The following is a 16491-nucleotide window of genomic DNA, read 5'->3' as shown; positions in this document are numbered from 1 at the left end:
TTGGCGATGACCCCATCTCTCCATTGGGTATATGCCTCCCTTTTAGCAAGGAGACATTCCCGGATGCTCTTAGTGAGCCATGGGGGTTTATGTGCCCTCCTGCTCCCTTTGACCCTTGTTGGGATTACCTCCCTTTGGGCATGGAGGATCGTCTCCTTAAGGAGCAACCACTCACCTTCGACATCTGATTCCCTTCCCCTCTGGGTCCTCAGCGCTTCCCCAACTATCCTCCTTAGCTTGTTGAAGTCAGCCCTCCTAAAGTCTAGGGCTGTTGCCTTGCTGCAGCCCTTTGCCACCTTACGCTGGATGGTGAATTCCAGCAAGCGATGATCACTGTCTCCCAGGTGGCCCATCACCCGCAGCCCCCTCACCAGGTCCTCACCCGTGGCCAGCACTAGGTCCAACAAGGCGTCTCCCCTGGTGGGACTGTGCACCTCCTGGGTTAGATGGAGGTCCTGCAGTCTGGCTAAGAACCGACGTGAGCGATCAGACTTGGCTGACTGCTCCTCCCAGCAGATGTCTGGGAAGTTCAGGTCCCCCATGATGACCACATCCTTAGCCCTCACTGCCTCTGTAAGCTGACCTAAGAATTCCAGGTCGAGCTCTTCTCCCTGGTTGGGAGATCTATAGTAGACTCCCACCGTTAAGTCTCTCTCCCCTGGACTGCCTTTTACTCTAACCCAGAGCACCTCAGAGTGCCCCCCCTCTACCCCCATGCTAATTAACGAGGAAGTATATTCCTCCTTGATGTAGAGTGCTACTCCTCCACCTTTCCTTCCTATCCTGTCCTTCCTGTATAGCCTATAGTCCTTGACACTCACCGCCCAGTCATGCGATGAGTCCCACCACGTTTCTGTGATCCCTACTATGTCAGGGCTGGTGACAGCTAGGAGGAGGGCGAGTTCCTCCTGCTTCTTCCCCATACTTCGAGCATTCGTGTAGAGGCATTTGAGGCCTTCAGCGGTTGTGCCCACTGACCCCCTAGTCTCAGCAATGCCCCGTCCCCCATCGCTTACCTGTTTCTCCCTTTTGACCATTGGTCTGGGCTCGCTGGCTGTTGCTGGGCCTGGTATCTCATCGTCTCCTCCGCCCTCATCTTCCCCCTCCCCCGAGTGAGGGGCCATGTTGAGCAAATGGGGTTGTGTTGGGGAAAAGGTTGGGAAGCACTGCTGTAGAGAATGGACTAATTTCAGATTCCAAATAAGAAAGCATTATTTTTCATAGTTTCATAGTAGGTAGGGTCAGGAGGGACCTGAACAGATCATCTAGCCTGACCTCCTGCCACAGGCAGGAACGAATGCTGGGTTCACAAGACCCCAGACAGGCGATCATCCAACCTCCTCTTGAATTTGCCTGAGGTAGGGGCAAGGACCACTTCCCTGGGAAGTTGGTTCCAGATTTTGGCCACCCTAACTGTAAAAATTGCCAAGGTAAAAAAAAATTGCTGGCCTTGCTGACTGCAGTTTGGCATTGGCAGCTCATGTTCATCTTGGAGTCAGCAATGACTCCAAGATCCCTTTCCGCCTCTGTGCTTTCAAGAGGGGAACTCCCCAGCCTGTATATATGCTGTGGATTCCTTCTCCCAAGGTGTAGCACCCTGCATTTGTTTACATTGATCCCATCCTATTCTCGTCACTTTTGTAGTCAGTCTAAATCTATTTGCAGCCTCTCTCTCCCTTCAAGTGTGTCCACCTTGCCTCACATCTTAGTGTCATCAGCAAACTTGGACAGCCTGCTTTCCACTACTTTGTCCATGGCACTGATGAAGATGTTAAACAGTGCTGGCCCGAGGACCAAGCCCTGGGGTTACCCCACTGCTCACATCTCGCCAGGTAGAGTACAACCCATCCACCACTACTCTCTGGGTGTGCCCCATCAGCCAATTTTTTACCCATCCAACTGTGTAGGCATCAGTGCCACAGTCGGTTAATTTATTGATGAGGATAGGGTGAGAGACAATGTCAAAGGCCTTCTTAAAGTCTAGAAGGACTATGTCCATGGCAACACCATCATCCAAGGATTTAGTCACCTGCTCATAAAAGGCAACCAGGTTGGTCAGGTAAGACCTGCCTTTGATGAACCCATGCTGATTGCCCCTGAGCATGATCTCCCTTGCTGGCCCCCCACATATGTGCTCCTTGGTGATTCTCTCCAAGATCTTCCTGTCCAAGATCTTCCCGTTCTGTTACATGTGGTAACAGAAAAGTGGTAATGTGATTAATGAAAGTAAAGTTATGCAAAAGAAAGTTTTTTTTATTCATTTATGAAACAACGTAAGAAAGCCGTTCACTAAGCTGTAGAAACTATTTGTTAATTTGATAATGTGATGGCTGGTGTCCAATTAATTAAAATTAAGACTATCCTTGGCCCAATAATAATCTGAAAGTAATTGCAGTTGATGTTGTATTTGGGTACATGGACGTATAATATGGTAATTGGCTGATGGACATAATCAACTTTCATGGTTAATTTAAGCCAGAATTGTTACATCTGGCATCACTCAAAAGTGATTGAGTGTAATAGAGGAAATAGTCCAAATCTGAATATTAACCTTTCTGGTAAATACTGTAGAACCATCATCAGTGCATTTCAGCCTTTTCCCCAGTTCCTTCTGATTTGCAGTATAAAAAATGTGAAAAGAGCTCAGATCACTTATTCTCCCAGCTTTCTTTTCAGGACTTGGTTCAGGAATGGAGCTAAATCAGTGGGACTTGGATTCCCAAGTCAGTCAGACACTTTTCAAGCCATTATCCATAGTCTGAAGCAGAGTAAATACCTAGGCACTGTGGCTTCCCCAGGTGAACACACTCAGGAGATGTTGTAGGGGTTAGCTACCTCATCATTGATCACAAGGTGAACCATGAGCCTGCAATGCGATGCTGTGGCTAGTAAAGCGATCAAAATGCTGGCTTGCATCCATAGATGCTTCTCAGGCAAATCCCAGGATGTCATTCTCCCCTTGTACTCAGCCTTGGTGAGGCCGCAGCTGGGGTACTGTGTCCAGTTTTGGGCTCCACAATTCAAAAAGGATGTGGAGAAGCTTGCGAGAGTCCAGAGACGAGCCACGCGCATGATTAGAGGTCAGGAAAATCGACCTTACGATGACAGGCTGAGAGCTATGGGGCTCTTTAGCCTGGAAAAGCGTAGGCTCAGGGGTGATCTGATGGCCACCTGTAAGTTTATCAGGGGTGACCACCAGTATCTGGGGGGACATTTGTTCACCAGAGCACCCCAAGGGATGACGAGGTCGAACAGTCGTAAACTACTGCAAGACCATTTCAGGCTGAACATAAGGAAGAATTTCTTTACTGTCCGAGCCCCCAAGGTCTGGAACAGTCTGCCATCGGAGGTGGTTCAAGGACCTACATCGACCACCTTCAAGAGCAAATTGGATGCTTATCTTGCTGGCATCCTATGACCCCAGCTGACTTCCTGCCCTTTGGGCGGGGGGCTGGACTCGATGATCTTCCGAGGTCCCTTCCAGCCCTAATTGTCTATGAAATCTATGAAACATGGTAACTTTTTTTGCATTAATTGTGTAAATTAACTGTGATTAACTGACAGCCCTAATGTGTGCATGTGTGTGTATAGGAAATTGTATGCAGATAATTATTGCATTATTTAGGGATCTCTCTTGGATCTGGCTATCAGTGTGCGTAACTAAAAAATTAGGGCATCACCTTGTTGAAAACTGAGCAAATCTCTTAATTTTGCACTGAGTTTTGTTATGTTTTGCATCTATGTGACTTGTCAGAAGTTAGATTTGTAAGAGTCCTGTTCTTCAAGTAATGTAAAGACCAGCAGTGCTGTATATTTGAATGTTGTGTCTAACTTCAAGAGCAGAGCAGGCTGTAATTGAAGGGTATGTTGTGCATTCCTGCGGCTGCAGAACTAAAAACTAGAAATTTGAGTTTTTTAGAAAGAAGTTGGCTTAAAATATAATTATGGATTAAGTACCTATACAAGCTTCTTTTCGAAAGAGGAAAATACCTTAATGGGGTAAAAGGATGGTACTACATTTATTGTACAGTTTTATGTAGTAAGGATAATTACCCATCATGCTTCGTTACTAAGACTGTTGCTGAAAAATACCATGCATTGAACTATCATGTTCATTCTTGGACAGAAAACATATCTTTAAGATAATTTTCGTGTTCTGTAGGACAATAAGGAAGTTGGTACCTATCAATTAGAGTCAAACTACAACATCCGGCAACTGCTACATGTCCTTACAGAACAGATGAAGAGAGAAGATCCATGCTATAAAGAGCATCAACTTATTTCCTGTTTCTTCACATCATAAAATTAAAACCAGAACAAAAAATCCCTCCTAAAAGGAGGATGGGGTAAAAGCTACAAGAGTATAGTTACATAGGCAAGTGATCATTCTTATGTGACAAATGTGTACAAGAATCTACTCCAACTAGTTGTTCACTTTTAAGAAACTACCCCAGGGTACTCCTAGAGGTACTGGCAGAACTCTTTACCACCATTATCAGAAAGTAGCCACCTTTTAAGATAATGTTTGGCAGTGCTTAGATTGTTTCCTTAAAGTGATGCTTGTATTGTTCCTGTTATGTTCTTTGTTGTATTTGGACTTGATATCAGCTTAGAATACTATGTAAAATATCTGTCTTTATTTTTATCTAAAATAAAGACATTTAAAGAGGGTTGATGGTTCAGGCGTTGGGCCTTGGTACTCAGGTACTTGGAGGACCGGACAAGGAGCAATGGTCTCAAATTGCAACAGGGGATGTTTAGGTTGGATATTAAGAAAAAACTTTCTCATGAGGGTAGTTAAGCATAAGAACAGGCCACCCAAAGTGGTTGTGGAATTTCCATCTTTGGAAGTTAAGAGCAAGTTAGACTGATCTTTGTCTAGGATAGTTTGTCCAGGAACATCCTTGTCTTAGACGACTTGATGAGGTCCCTTCCAGTCCTATTTTTTTATGATTCTACCATAGGCTTCCTGTCTGACCTTGGGGAAAATCACTTAATCTTTGTACCTCATTTCAATCTATGAAATGGAAATAATAACCTGAATCATTGAATATGGGGATAAATTCATTAATGTATGTAAAGTAGTCAGCTGCTAAAGAGATGAGAACTTTGGACAAATTTCTAAATTAGTTCTGGTCAAAATTTGGAATATTTATTCTGGAGGTACTTCTGGCATTTTTTAAGTTATCCTAAGGTTTCAAAAGGTGACTTTCATTCTGGCACTTCTCATGAAACTTTGGGCTCCTGTACATGTGTAGGGAGTCTGCTCCGACATGCTGTAAATCCAGTGTCTCAGAGTGGGTGATTAATCGAGCCTGCTGGAGTGTAGCAATTACCATGCTCCAGCATCACGTGTATCAGCATCCCTGTGCTGAAAAATGGCAGCAAGGCGCTTGAGCTAAAGTTTGTTGAATAAGCTTTAGTTTAGAGTGCCTCGCTGCCATTTTTTCAGCGTGGGGATGCTGATACACGTGATGCTCAGGCAATTCAAGTGGCGAGCTGCACTAATTAAAAGTCGGACCCCCCCCGCTGCCTCCTGGAGCATGTCTATAAATGCCCTGTAATCCTGAAAGATCATTTTGGGGAAAAAAATGAAATAACTTTGTTGAAGAGCTTCATTTTAACTTTACAATGTTTCTAAACAAAATGCTTTGATATCTTTACATTGTTAAAAAAATTGATGAAACTTATACATTTCTTTGTCAAAAAACTCAGATGCAACAATTCAAAAGCTTAATATTTTAAAAAAAGTATTTTTAAAGGTCTGGTAAAAAGTAAGTACTGCTTTGTTAGGTTGGCAGTAGAGTAGGTTTCTGTGTAGGTTTGTGATAGCGTCGTGCTCATTGGTTAATTCACTACTGAAAGGTATTCCAATGCTACAGGGTGTCTAACATCTGTCAATGAACAGCACATAGTAGAGAGCAATTTGGTCATGTGACTGTTTCAAATGAATGAGATTATGCTGACAAAGTGGGTGTGCTTTTTTAGGTCGCTAACCTGAGGTCAGGCTGTAATAAATGACAGCTGCTAAAGAACTTGCATAGGTTTTCATACATGTTCCCTTTTCTCTTTATTAGTTCTCTGTCTCACTGTTACAAACTATCCTTTGTACACTTTGCTTGTATCTGTGAACAGAACTGCTCTACATGCTTCTTGAGCTTCTGTTAGAGCAGTAATGATTCCTATAGCAGCATGTAACAGAAAGTACAGATGACCAGCAGCTTAATCATGAGACTACCTACAAAAAAAGTATGGCAAAATACAAAGTCCAAGTGATGAAAAACGGAATTTTCCCAAAACATTAATTTTTAGAAATCTTAGGTATTGCTTATAAATATGGGTCAGACTTATAAATTTAAAGTATCATGAGAAGTATATGTCATGAAAAGTGTATATATATCATGAGAAGTAAATCTGAAGAAGTATCATGAAATTTATGGTGTCCCTGTAATTTAATAGAGCTTTCCTGTCTTTGACTGCAGTGAATCTTAATGTACTTCAGGGTCACAGTTCCTTCATCTAGGAGATGACAGTCCTGCCTTTACGTTCTTTGAAGTGTGTCTTTGAAACCAAGACTGTTTTGATTCAGATATTAAGAGAAAGTTCTTCAGTTTGCAGCAGACTTGGCAAATTCTGAAAATGTGGTAGTTTCCTTTTCTTTAAGATACAGGTATTTATACAAGGTTTCTACCTAACCAGCAACCTGACTGACCAAATCCACTTATGGGCTTTCCATGGTGACCTCTAGTAATCTCTCTTAGGATCAGATTTCTTTAACCTTGCCAACCTTTGTCTCATTGAAGAAAGAGAATTTAAAATCCCAGGGAGAAAATGTGCAAGCTAATTGAGCTAATTGTGTTGTGTTTTCTTGTTTGCTACATGTCTTTTTTTTTTTCCTTCTAGTGTTTGACTACAGCTATAGAGATTACATCCTGTCCTGGTATGGGCAACTCAGCAGAGATGAAGGGCAGCTGTACCACTTGCTCTCTGAAGATTTCTGGGAAATTGCCAAACAGCTGCGACAGCGGCTGAGTCACATTGATGTAGTTAAAGTTGTCTGCAGTGATGTAGTGAAAGCTTTACTTGCGCACTTCTGTGACCTTAAAGCAGCCAATGCCAGGTAAAATAACCTCCCCAAACATCTGTTTGAATAGAGCTTTCTGCTTGTCTCTTTCCCTTTGGATGGACTGTACTGATGCAGTAAAGAGCATATGCTCCTGAGAGCTACACAGTGAAGAGAGAAGTTTGCATTATGTGGCTAAATTCTGGGAGTCTCTTCTTTTATAGAGCTCTCTATATGGTGTCTCGGGACTAAAGAGGCCTGATTCTGTTCTGCAATACCATGATTATACTCAAACTGGTAATGGGAAATGGTCACTTGGTTACATTCCTTAGCTTGTTATATGGCTCTGGAGTGTTTTAGCTTAGGTGGACAGTTCAGGTTTTTACTTGAAGATTAAGTACATGTTTTTTTGTCCACTTTAGAAAATCAGTTTCTAAAAAACTATAATTTTAGATTTGTCAATTTCTTCATCATCATGAATGAGAATTTGTACCTTCAAGTTGTTTTGCCCGTGCTGATATCTACTAGTCTTTTATTCGTGTGCCTGTAGGGAAGAGACAACCTTTCCTGTTTCCATGATAGGTTGGCTTGTTACTTTCCTTAAGGAGGTAGACTTGGTGTTTTCCTAGCAGATGTCAGTTGGGTTTTCTGCAATACTTAGCAGGTAATACCGAAAAGATTTATTGATGGTTTCAGTCTAGAAAGAAAAGATAAAGACTGAATGCCTCTTCTTTAAATTGGACCTTAAGGAAAAGATAGTTGACATCTTTTCCTTACACCTTCTCTTTAAGGTGTCACTCTGCTGAAAGGTGAGTGCGTCAAGTGGGAGCACAGTGGTTGTCGTAGAGAACATAGCTAAGTGTTAGAGGCCAGACATTTCTAACAATGTTGAGAAATAATTACAATGCAAGTACTGTATTTTCTTGCATACTACCTGCACCTTTCCCTCTAAAATCAGCTGGTGAAAATTGGGGTGAGCATTATATGCAAGAAAAACTGATCCCCATAGGTTTGGAAATTTGGTGGCAGGGACGTGGTGGTAGAGTTAATTAATTCTGCAGTCCCTTGTTGCAGAATTTTTGGACCTTAGGGGAGCCCTCCAGCTGGATGAACAGATCAGTGTATTTGGTTTTTTAGATGCAAGAATCTTTCCTCTACCAGACTTCCTTGTTGGCAGATTTCTTGTTGGTTCTTGTTTCTTGTTGGCACAAGGAGATACAGATGAGTAGGTAACCTCTTCTCCAAAAATGGAACAAGATGCATTTGAAATAGCTGGAGTACTGCGTCCAGTTTTGGGCTCCACAATTCAAAAAGGATGTGGAGAAGCTTGAGAGAGTCCAGAGGAGAGCCACGCGCATGATCAGAGGTCAGGAAAACAGATCTTACGATGACAGGCTGAGAGCCATGGGACTCTTTAGCCTGGAAAAGCGCAGGCTCAGGGGTGATCTGATGGTCACCCCGATAAACTTATAGGTGGCCACCAGGATCTGGGGGAACGTTCGTTTGAGGTCGAACGGTCACACACTCCTGCAAGACTGTTTCAGGCTGGACATAAGGAAGAATTTCTTTACTGTCCGAGCCCCCGAGGTCTGGAACAGTCTGCCAGCGGAGGTGGTTCGAGCACCTACATTGAACACCTTCAAGAGTAAACTGGGTTCCTATGACCCCAGCTGACTTCCTGCCCTTTAGGCAGGGGGCTGGACTCGATGATCTCCCAAGGTCCCTTCCAGCCCTAATGTCTATGAAATCTATGAAATATTTGCCAGGTATTCGCTGAAAAAATATTTGTTGTCTCCCTGAAGTATCACAGCACATTTTAATTGCAAACATTTGGTCATTTGAAGGTAGATGAAATACTCCAAATTATAATTTCCTCTCTTTTGATGCCATTTATTACTGATTCTTGATTAGCAGGCTTATTACTTTTTTTTTTTGTAATTGGGTCCATTTCAACCAGATCTTTGTTGTATTAGGTAACGGCACATATTATCATGATATTTATTGAGCATAGTGAAAATCTTTTGTGTTTTTTTTTCTGATTCATTTTTGTGTTGAAATGTTACATTCACCTTGATAGCTCCTATGGAGGGAGGGAGACATTAATATAAAAATGAACTGCGCATACTAGGAATCCCTTTGTGCGGCGATTAATCCCACCTCTTCATTTACAGATAGAACAAACCCTAAATGCTGATATTGAAAAAAATTTATACAGGACACGTTTGCTCCTGCTACAGCTAAGATTGTGATTCTGAGACCCCTTTTTGGTGTAAAAAGCTTTTCTATGTTTTGTGTAGCTTAAATTGTTCAGTCCTCTGGTGATGGCTGTAATTTGGTTCCAGAGTGAGACAGTTGGGTATCTGCATTATATTGTTTCTATGTCTGAAGTTGGGGCGCTATGTAAACTTTCATTCACTTATATGCAGGGATCCTGGTTTTCTCCAATTAAAATGAAATACCACTAATACAATACATAATTTTATATATATATATAGTGATGTTTCATTTTTTTGATGGAAAGACATGGACTTTGGGTTACTTTTTTTAACCCAAAAATTGGGAATATTTTTTAATCATGGAAAAATGTGGATTTTGGATTACTCTTTTTAACCTGAAAATTGAGGATATTCTTTTATCAGAGAAAACCAGGATCTCTGCTTATATGTCACTGTGATTTTAAAAAGGAAATGGAGTACAGGAACCAACTGTGTTAAATGTGGTCTAGCATTTGAACTGAGATTTTGCTAATAGTTTGGTTCTGTCTGAATTTCACAAATTACAGTAAATTTAGATTTGAACTTGGGTATTTGTCTTTGTCATGATATTTAAACCAACTAATTTGAGCAAGTGAAATGATGAAATAAACCATAAATAAAGCTAACTTTTTTCATGTTTTTGATTTCCACACAAGTGCTGTAGTTTTCATGTTTCAATTTTTATGCAGTGTGACGACAAAAGGAGTTTAATTAGTCAAGTATGGCAAGTATTTTAAATGCAATTTTAAATGCATCGTGTTCTATTTTTGAGAAGAGGTTATCTACTCATCTGTCTCCTTGTGTTATCTGCTGACAAAAGTCCAGCAGAGGAGAGAGATTCTTGCATCCAAAAAACCAAATATGCTAATCTGTTTAGTGTGAGGTTCAGTGTTCTGGCATCCAGTTCACTCCAGGTCATCTCTTAGCCATTTAAACCCTCCCTTACTCCCATTGGTCTTTTATGCTAGGCCTTTAACTCAGGGGTGTCAAATGCATCTGGCTTTGTGGGCTGGGTGAGGATCTTTGGGCCAGTCTGTGGATCAGATCGGGTCATGCTAGAGCCAGTGTGCAAGGGTGGTCTGTCAGGGTGACGTGTACCGCATGTGCTGGCTGGGGCTTGCACTGTCAGCACCATAGGTGCTAGGTGTGACCCAGGGTTTGGGGTCTGTGCTGCATGCAGCTTCCTGCTGGATTAGCTTCTCACACTGGCTTTGGGTGGGGCCCAGGTCACCTGTGTGTGCCAGAACCAGCATGTGAAGCTTGTCCAGCATGCAGTGCGTACCTATTCCAGCACCCTGTGCTGTGGGCACTGCCTACAGCATCAGGTTCAGCTTGCGCCACAGTTCAAGCCCTGGAGCAGGGCTGGTGTGTGCTGCATGTGACCCATGGGTTGGATCCAACAATACGGGTGCTATATGTGGCATGGGACCAGTCTGCTACTCCTTGATGAACTGAAGGCTGGGAAATTGTTTTAGCCACGTGTAGAGCCTTCTGAAATGCCAAGTAACTGCTATAGGGGTGAAAAAGAGTAAGAGATCTTTTTTTCCCTCCCAGAAATTGTCCATCGAGTGACAAAGGTCCAACTGAAGCTGAAACGCTTCCTGTCCCTATATATAGCTAAATACTTTGTAATGCTGCAGAAATGTTTACAGGGGAAATTATTTGGCTGCTAATATAATCTCTTGGCATAAATGAGATTACACACTTTGACGAGAGACATTTTTATTTATATTCACCTAGTCAACTGACTTCTACATTTGAGGTGGGGAACAAATCTTGCCTTAGACTTTTATTAGTAGAGGCCATAATGATTTTTATTTTTTCTTCTTTTGTGTATTAAGTAGAAAGTGTCTATTATGGAATAAAATGGGCATCCCACATTCTGGATTCCTTGTAATTTTAGGGGTGTCGTAATTGGTGAACCTCAGTTTTTTCCTTCAGTTTTGCTTATTTGTTTTCATTTGCTTTCCTGTATCATCTAGATGGTTTACCTAAGCTCATGTGTGTAAGACAAAAATGTTGAATCCTAATCGCAATATTTTATGATCTAGGATGGATTGTGAGCTGAGAAAGGTGGCAGTTAAATTGCATGAAACTTTCCTAAAGGAATCTGGTATAAATACCATCTGTTGTGGAAGCATGCTCTCTAGCATGGCCAGAATTATCTAATTTCTGGACTTCACTTTCTGTTTCATAATGTAAAATAGTTGTTGTTTTCCTGGAGGCAAAAAACAACAATACCTTTTAGATGAAATTTTAAAGTCTTAGTGTAAAGGACTTGGCAAAGTAAGGCTGGATATGAGGGGGCTTATTTCACCCTTGAAAGTACATAAGAGCATATGGTTATTTCACAGTATAGTTTACTGCACTCTAACTTCTCTTTAGAAAAGCCCAAAGTTACCATGGTATAGCAACTGGTACCCCTCACCTGTTCTTGAGCCTAATAAAAATGATGCCTTTTGAACATCTGTGAAGAAGGGTGCTAAAAGTGTAACGGGATGGAGTTTGCATTGCAGACTTTGAGTAAACAAGGGATTTACTCTTTCATTACTTCTAATTTACAGTTGGGGGCATTGTGATTAAGAATGCAGAAACAAATTCTAACATATTTTCTAAGGAATATATAGTGTGATGGGGTGCTACTTGGCCAAGTTGATTGTTCATAACTCCTGATATGATGATCAGTGAGGTAGGCCTTTGACATTTGATTCATAGCATGAGTTATCACTTAGTGAAACTGATCCCTTAGGACTGATTTCAGTCCCCACTCAGGATTCCTATTGAAGGTTGTTTTAGGGCAGTCTCTAGTTATTAACAAATTTAAAGAAGAGTGAGTCTTACAAACAAAGATATGTTCTTCCTTTCTCTTTCTGGGAACAAACAACCTAAGAACTGAAACAAGTTTTCATTACAAAGGTTACTAGTACCTTTTTTTTCCCCCAGCAGCAATACAAAGTTTGTTTTTCAATGGTTGGGGGGGTGGTGTTTTTCTTGGCCCCTTGGGGTAGGATCAACTGTATTTGTGTGTGTAACCATATTTAATAAATGTACACATTATACTTGCTGTACTTAATGCAGAGCATAAGGTAGCATTTCAAATGAAATAAATATGTTATTACCATAAAGCTAGATGGAGCAGACTGGCACAAAGAATTTGAGTTCCTGAGAGCTAAATCTGATGATGACCTACAGTACACACACAACCAGCCGCAAGGTAGGCTAGACTAAAACTCCCAATTCTACAATTCTATTTGCCTTTCACAACTTGGGACCACAGTGAGAGGATTAGTGTGAATCTGAGAGGGTTGTAATGAGAGTTGATACTTAGTGAGGGTGAGAATGAAGAAATGATAACAAGATGGGGTATGAGCCTATTAAAGTACTTCTGGGCTAGTACAAGCACTGAATATTTAATGAACTTGCAAGAAGAGTTCATAAAGTCCTAATGTTCTATTTTTTAGAAAAAATAGTGCTTTAATCAGGACCTGTATAAGCAGAGTTTGCAATCTAATTCATACCTTCTTTGAGTCTGTTATCAAGTCCTACATAGAGTTTTTTCCTCTTGCAAGACCTGTGCACAAACAAATAACTGGGAAACACATTTCTGATGACCATATTTTAGAATGATTGGAGAATTGAGATGATGGCTTCTATGTAAAGTGACAAAACAGTTGCTATAAAAATGTTTGGGTTGGCTTGCTTCAAACTGCATGGTGGTTTTTATAAAAATTTTTAAGAGCAGGCAGCTTGCTTTTCTGTCTTGTGTTATGGTGCTTGTATACAAATCTAAATCCACTTCTTTCATTTTTTTTTCAAAGTTTCACAAAGATCAAGCAGTCTTAACTCTGCTGCAATGTCAAGGAGTATTAAGATCTGAGGGTGATGCAGGTAAAGAGACGCAGGCTGTATGTTATCCCCTGGTACTTGCTGGGGCTTGTTTGTTTTAACACAAAGAATGTGCTACAGAAATCTTTTGAGGATTTGTTGCATGCACACTTCAACTCACCCCAGTGCATTATTAAGATAATTAAAAGCTAATTGTAACATTGTGAGGCTTTGTTGGCAGACTAATTAAAGATCAAAAGGAACGATTTTCCAGAATACTGAGAAGGCTGTGCTTTTTTTCCTGTGGACTTTTTTAAAGCTTCTCTCATATTCCAAGCAAACAAGTGAACTTGTATGACACTTGAGAGAGCCTTCTGTGAAGGCCATACATCTGAACCATGCCTGTTTCCTGGTCAGCCCCTAGATGTGAGAGATGAAATTCTAAATTTGCACTTATGACCAGTAGTATTGCTGACTTCAGGCATTCAAAAAATTCCTGAATTTGACCATCCCAAATAATATTTTGGATTCTTTGTATTGATATCCTTTTGTTTTATGCTTCCAGGTTCTTGTTTCTAAGCTTTCCCCAACGTCTCAGAGGAGGAGAGTGTGTGCGTGCTTGCAGGGGAGGTAGAACAGAAAGAAATATAAAAAAAATTGTTAAAAGCATACTTCACATAATCAAATTACAGCAGATTGGGCTTCGGGGGGGAAAAAAGCACCAAATATTGTGACACTTGACAATGTGCCAAATAATACACTGTGTACGTGTCCTTCTCAGATTACTAAGAGTGAGGATCCTGGCTAACAAGGCTCTGTATTGTATGTGTTTAGCTTTCAACAGTGAAAGAGTTTGCTTTGATATTTTGCAAATTATTTACTACTTCTTAACTTTTTTTTTTCAGGGTTATATTTACTAATTTTGCACTATTTTTTTTTTTTATAGCCAGAGGAAAGTAATTTGGTTTCCTTAGTGGTTACACTGCAGGTTTGTCTGTACAGTTCACAATTCCATGCACGTTTGAAGAACTCATGCAATGGAAATTTCTGAAACTAAACTTCTGCAAGATTAATGTTGGCTTTGTAGCTTGGAAGTGAAAGTAATAACTTGTGATGCTGCGTAAAATACAGATTTTGTGTACTGCCTGTATTAAATTAGTTATGTCTGCTGCATCTTGTTATGTTGGTATATGTCAGAACCACTGAAATTTTGATTGTTGACAAGGACATGCTTGAGTTAAGATGCCATTCGTCGTTGTTTCTCTGTGATGTTTGAAGCAGATAAAACAAAGCTTTGAATTAGTAGCTTGGAAGCTACCTGTCTTGGGAATCACTTGCTACAGTTTGAGATTTATATTTTAGTTCATTGAATGGGTGAGCTCAGAATGTTATAGGTAATTAGCCAAGCTGTGAAAACACTATATGAAAACTAGTGTGTAGCCTTGGTTAAAACATTTCAAAGAAAATCCAGTTGCACAGTCAAAACAATAGATCTTAGGGAACATGTAAGTAGAAACTGAGTGGAAGGAGCAGCTAATACTGGAGCACCAAGCTGGGTTGCTTAAAAGGGTTTGTGGGAAGTACCATATCTTTACAAGTTGATTTTGGATAAATGTCATGGCACTCTTGATTCTTTGTATATGTGTTGCAGTTTAGTTTCCTATTTCTTGTCACAACAAAATGACAGCACCTTTCTTTAATTTTTACTAAATTTGTTACTAATAGAGAAATGTGACCATGTACACCTCTATTTAAGATGTTACAGATAAACCAATTATATTGGGATACATTGGATACATTGATCCCATATCGTATCAGCACTGATATAAGGCAAATTGTGTTGGCAATTGGCTTTTTTTGGCTGGTGTGCCAGTGTGGCTGATAAATGCACCGTGCATGCACACAGCTGTAGCACACAGCGCACAGCTGGCCAGGAGTGCAGCCCGGCAGCATGGAGAGCGACCAGGCCTGGCTGGTAAGTTTTTTGTGAGGGAAGGGGGCATGGGGAGGGCAGATTGAGGCCCCTGAAGTGGGGGAGGGAGACCCAGCTGCTCCCCATGCTGCCTGGGTGCATATCGACAATCAGATCGGTATCAGCTGATATGGCTCACTGATAATTGGCTGTTAGTATTGGTCAAAAAAATCTGTCAGTGCACCCCTGGTCTTAAAAACCCATTTAATTAGAACTTCTTCATGCCTTCTCCATATTCTTTCTCACAACTCTTGTAAAGGAGCTACAGAGAAAAAAAACCCTCAAATGATGCTTTGGGGTCAAGCATCGTCATTTAGTGATGAGAGCTCTTAACTGATTTTGGGCGACACAAGGTGTTGTTTGCTAGATGTGCCTTACTCAGATATGCTGTGCATTTGTCTAGGAGCTAGTGACTAGATAGTGAATGGAGGCTGGAAGAAACCAAAACTTCAGTTAATTTCCTTGTCTCAAGAGACGTTCTTCAATACATTCTGTGGATATCATGTAAATTACGTGCTGGAGCTGTTCAAAATAAAAAATGTACATAGTGCTTCTCCAAAGGGACAAGTATGTATCAGACAAGGAGGGAGAGATTGCCAGCCATTCTATTGGTAAGCAGATAGTAAAGATTCCTGCTCTGCCAGCAGGAGTTTGGAGGAAGATTGCGTCCAGAAACATTGGGTATAGACAAAATACCCCTTAGCTGCTTTGAAGATTGGAAGGAATCCACAGCTCAGGAGCATGCAGTAATTATTATGACCTCACTTTTACACTGGCATGATCCCATAGGCCCCTGCTGTGTAATATATATTTCACAATTAACTGGTAAATTGCACAGTAAATTTAGACCAGCCACGTGCACAAAATAATTATCACATGATAAAAATGACTATCCAGCTATAAAAAAAGCCAAACAGCTATAGAGTTAGTGCTTGAAAAATGTGTAACAAATCTGTAGTTGATTTCTATCCAGCTTTAATGTGAACATGTAGCAGGGTTCATAGGGATTAACTGTCACTAACTTGGACCCTAACTTTGACTCTGGATGAATCCCAGGTTAAAGTTGGAGTGGTTTTACTATACTTGTATTTCTGCAGGATCATGCCAATGTAACAGTTCAGTCCCAATAACTTGTATCTATCTTTTGAAAGTAATACCACCAACATATTTATTTATTTTGCAGCTGATACTTTATTTCTTTTCCCTTTCTGTTGTCAAGTACCACTTGATGTGTCTGGCTCAGTACCAGTGGAAAACTACTTTCTCTGTGGGAAAGTTGGCACTGATGTACACAGATGCTTGTGTAGAACTTATCCAGGCTCAAATCCACTGAAGATTTTTTCCCCTTAGACTTCTATAAAGAGACTGGGGAACAG

The 16491-nt window shown here is 40.9% G+C and overlaps 1 protein-coding gene across 2 annotated transcripts in view; it reads left to right on the top strand.

The window, feature by feature from the left end:
• The window catches only part of SNX25 (sorting nexin 25), a 144601-nt gene that overhangs the window by 26881 nt on the left and 101229 nt on the right, over positions 1 to 16491 (top strand). For both annotated transcript variants that reach the window (XM_090036087.1, XM_090036088.1), the window contains exon 3: positions 6904 to 7120. In XM_090036087.1, the coding sequence (XP_089892213.1) occupies positions 6904 to 7120 (217 nt within the window). The remainder of the gene's footprint in view (positions 1 to 6903; positions 7121 to 16491) is intronic.

The sequence above is a fragment of the Crocodylus siamensis genome, chromosome 2 (assembly GCF_052110815.1).
Source record: "Crocodylus siamensis isolate JL-2025a chromosome 2, ASM5211081v1, whole genome shotgun sequence".
Lineage (NCBI taxonomy): Eukaryota > Metazoa > Chordata > Crocodylia > Crocodylidae > Crocodylus > Crocodylus siamensis.
Note: the sequence above shows the minus strand (reverse complement) of the source record. Positions and strands in the feature narration are given on the sequence as shown.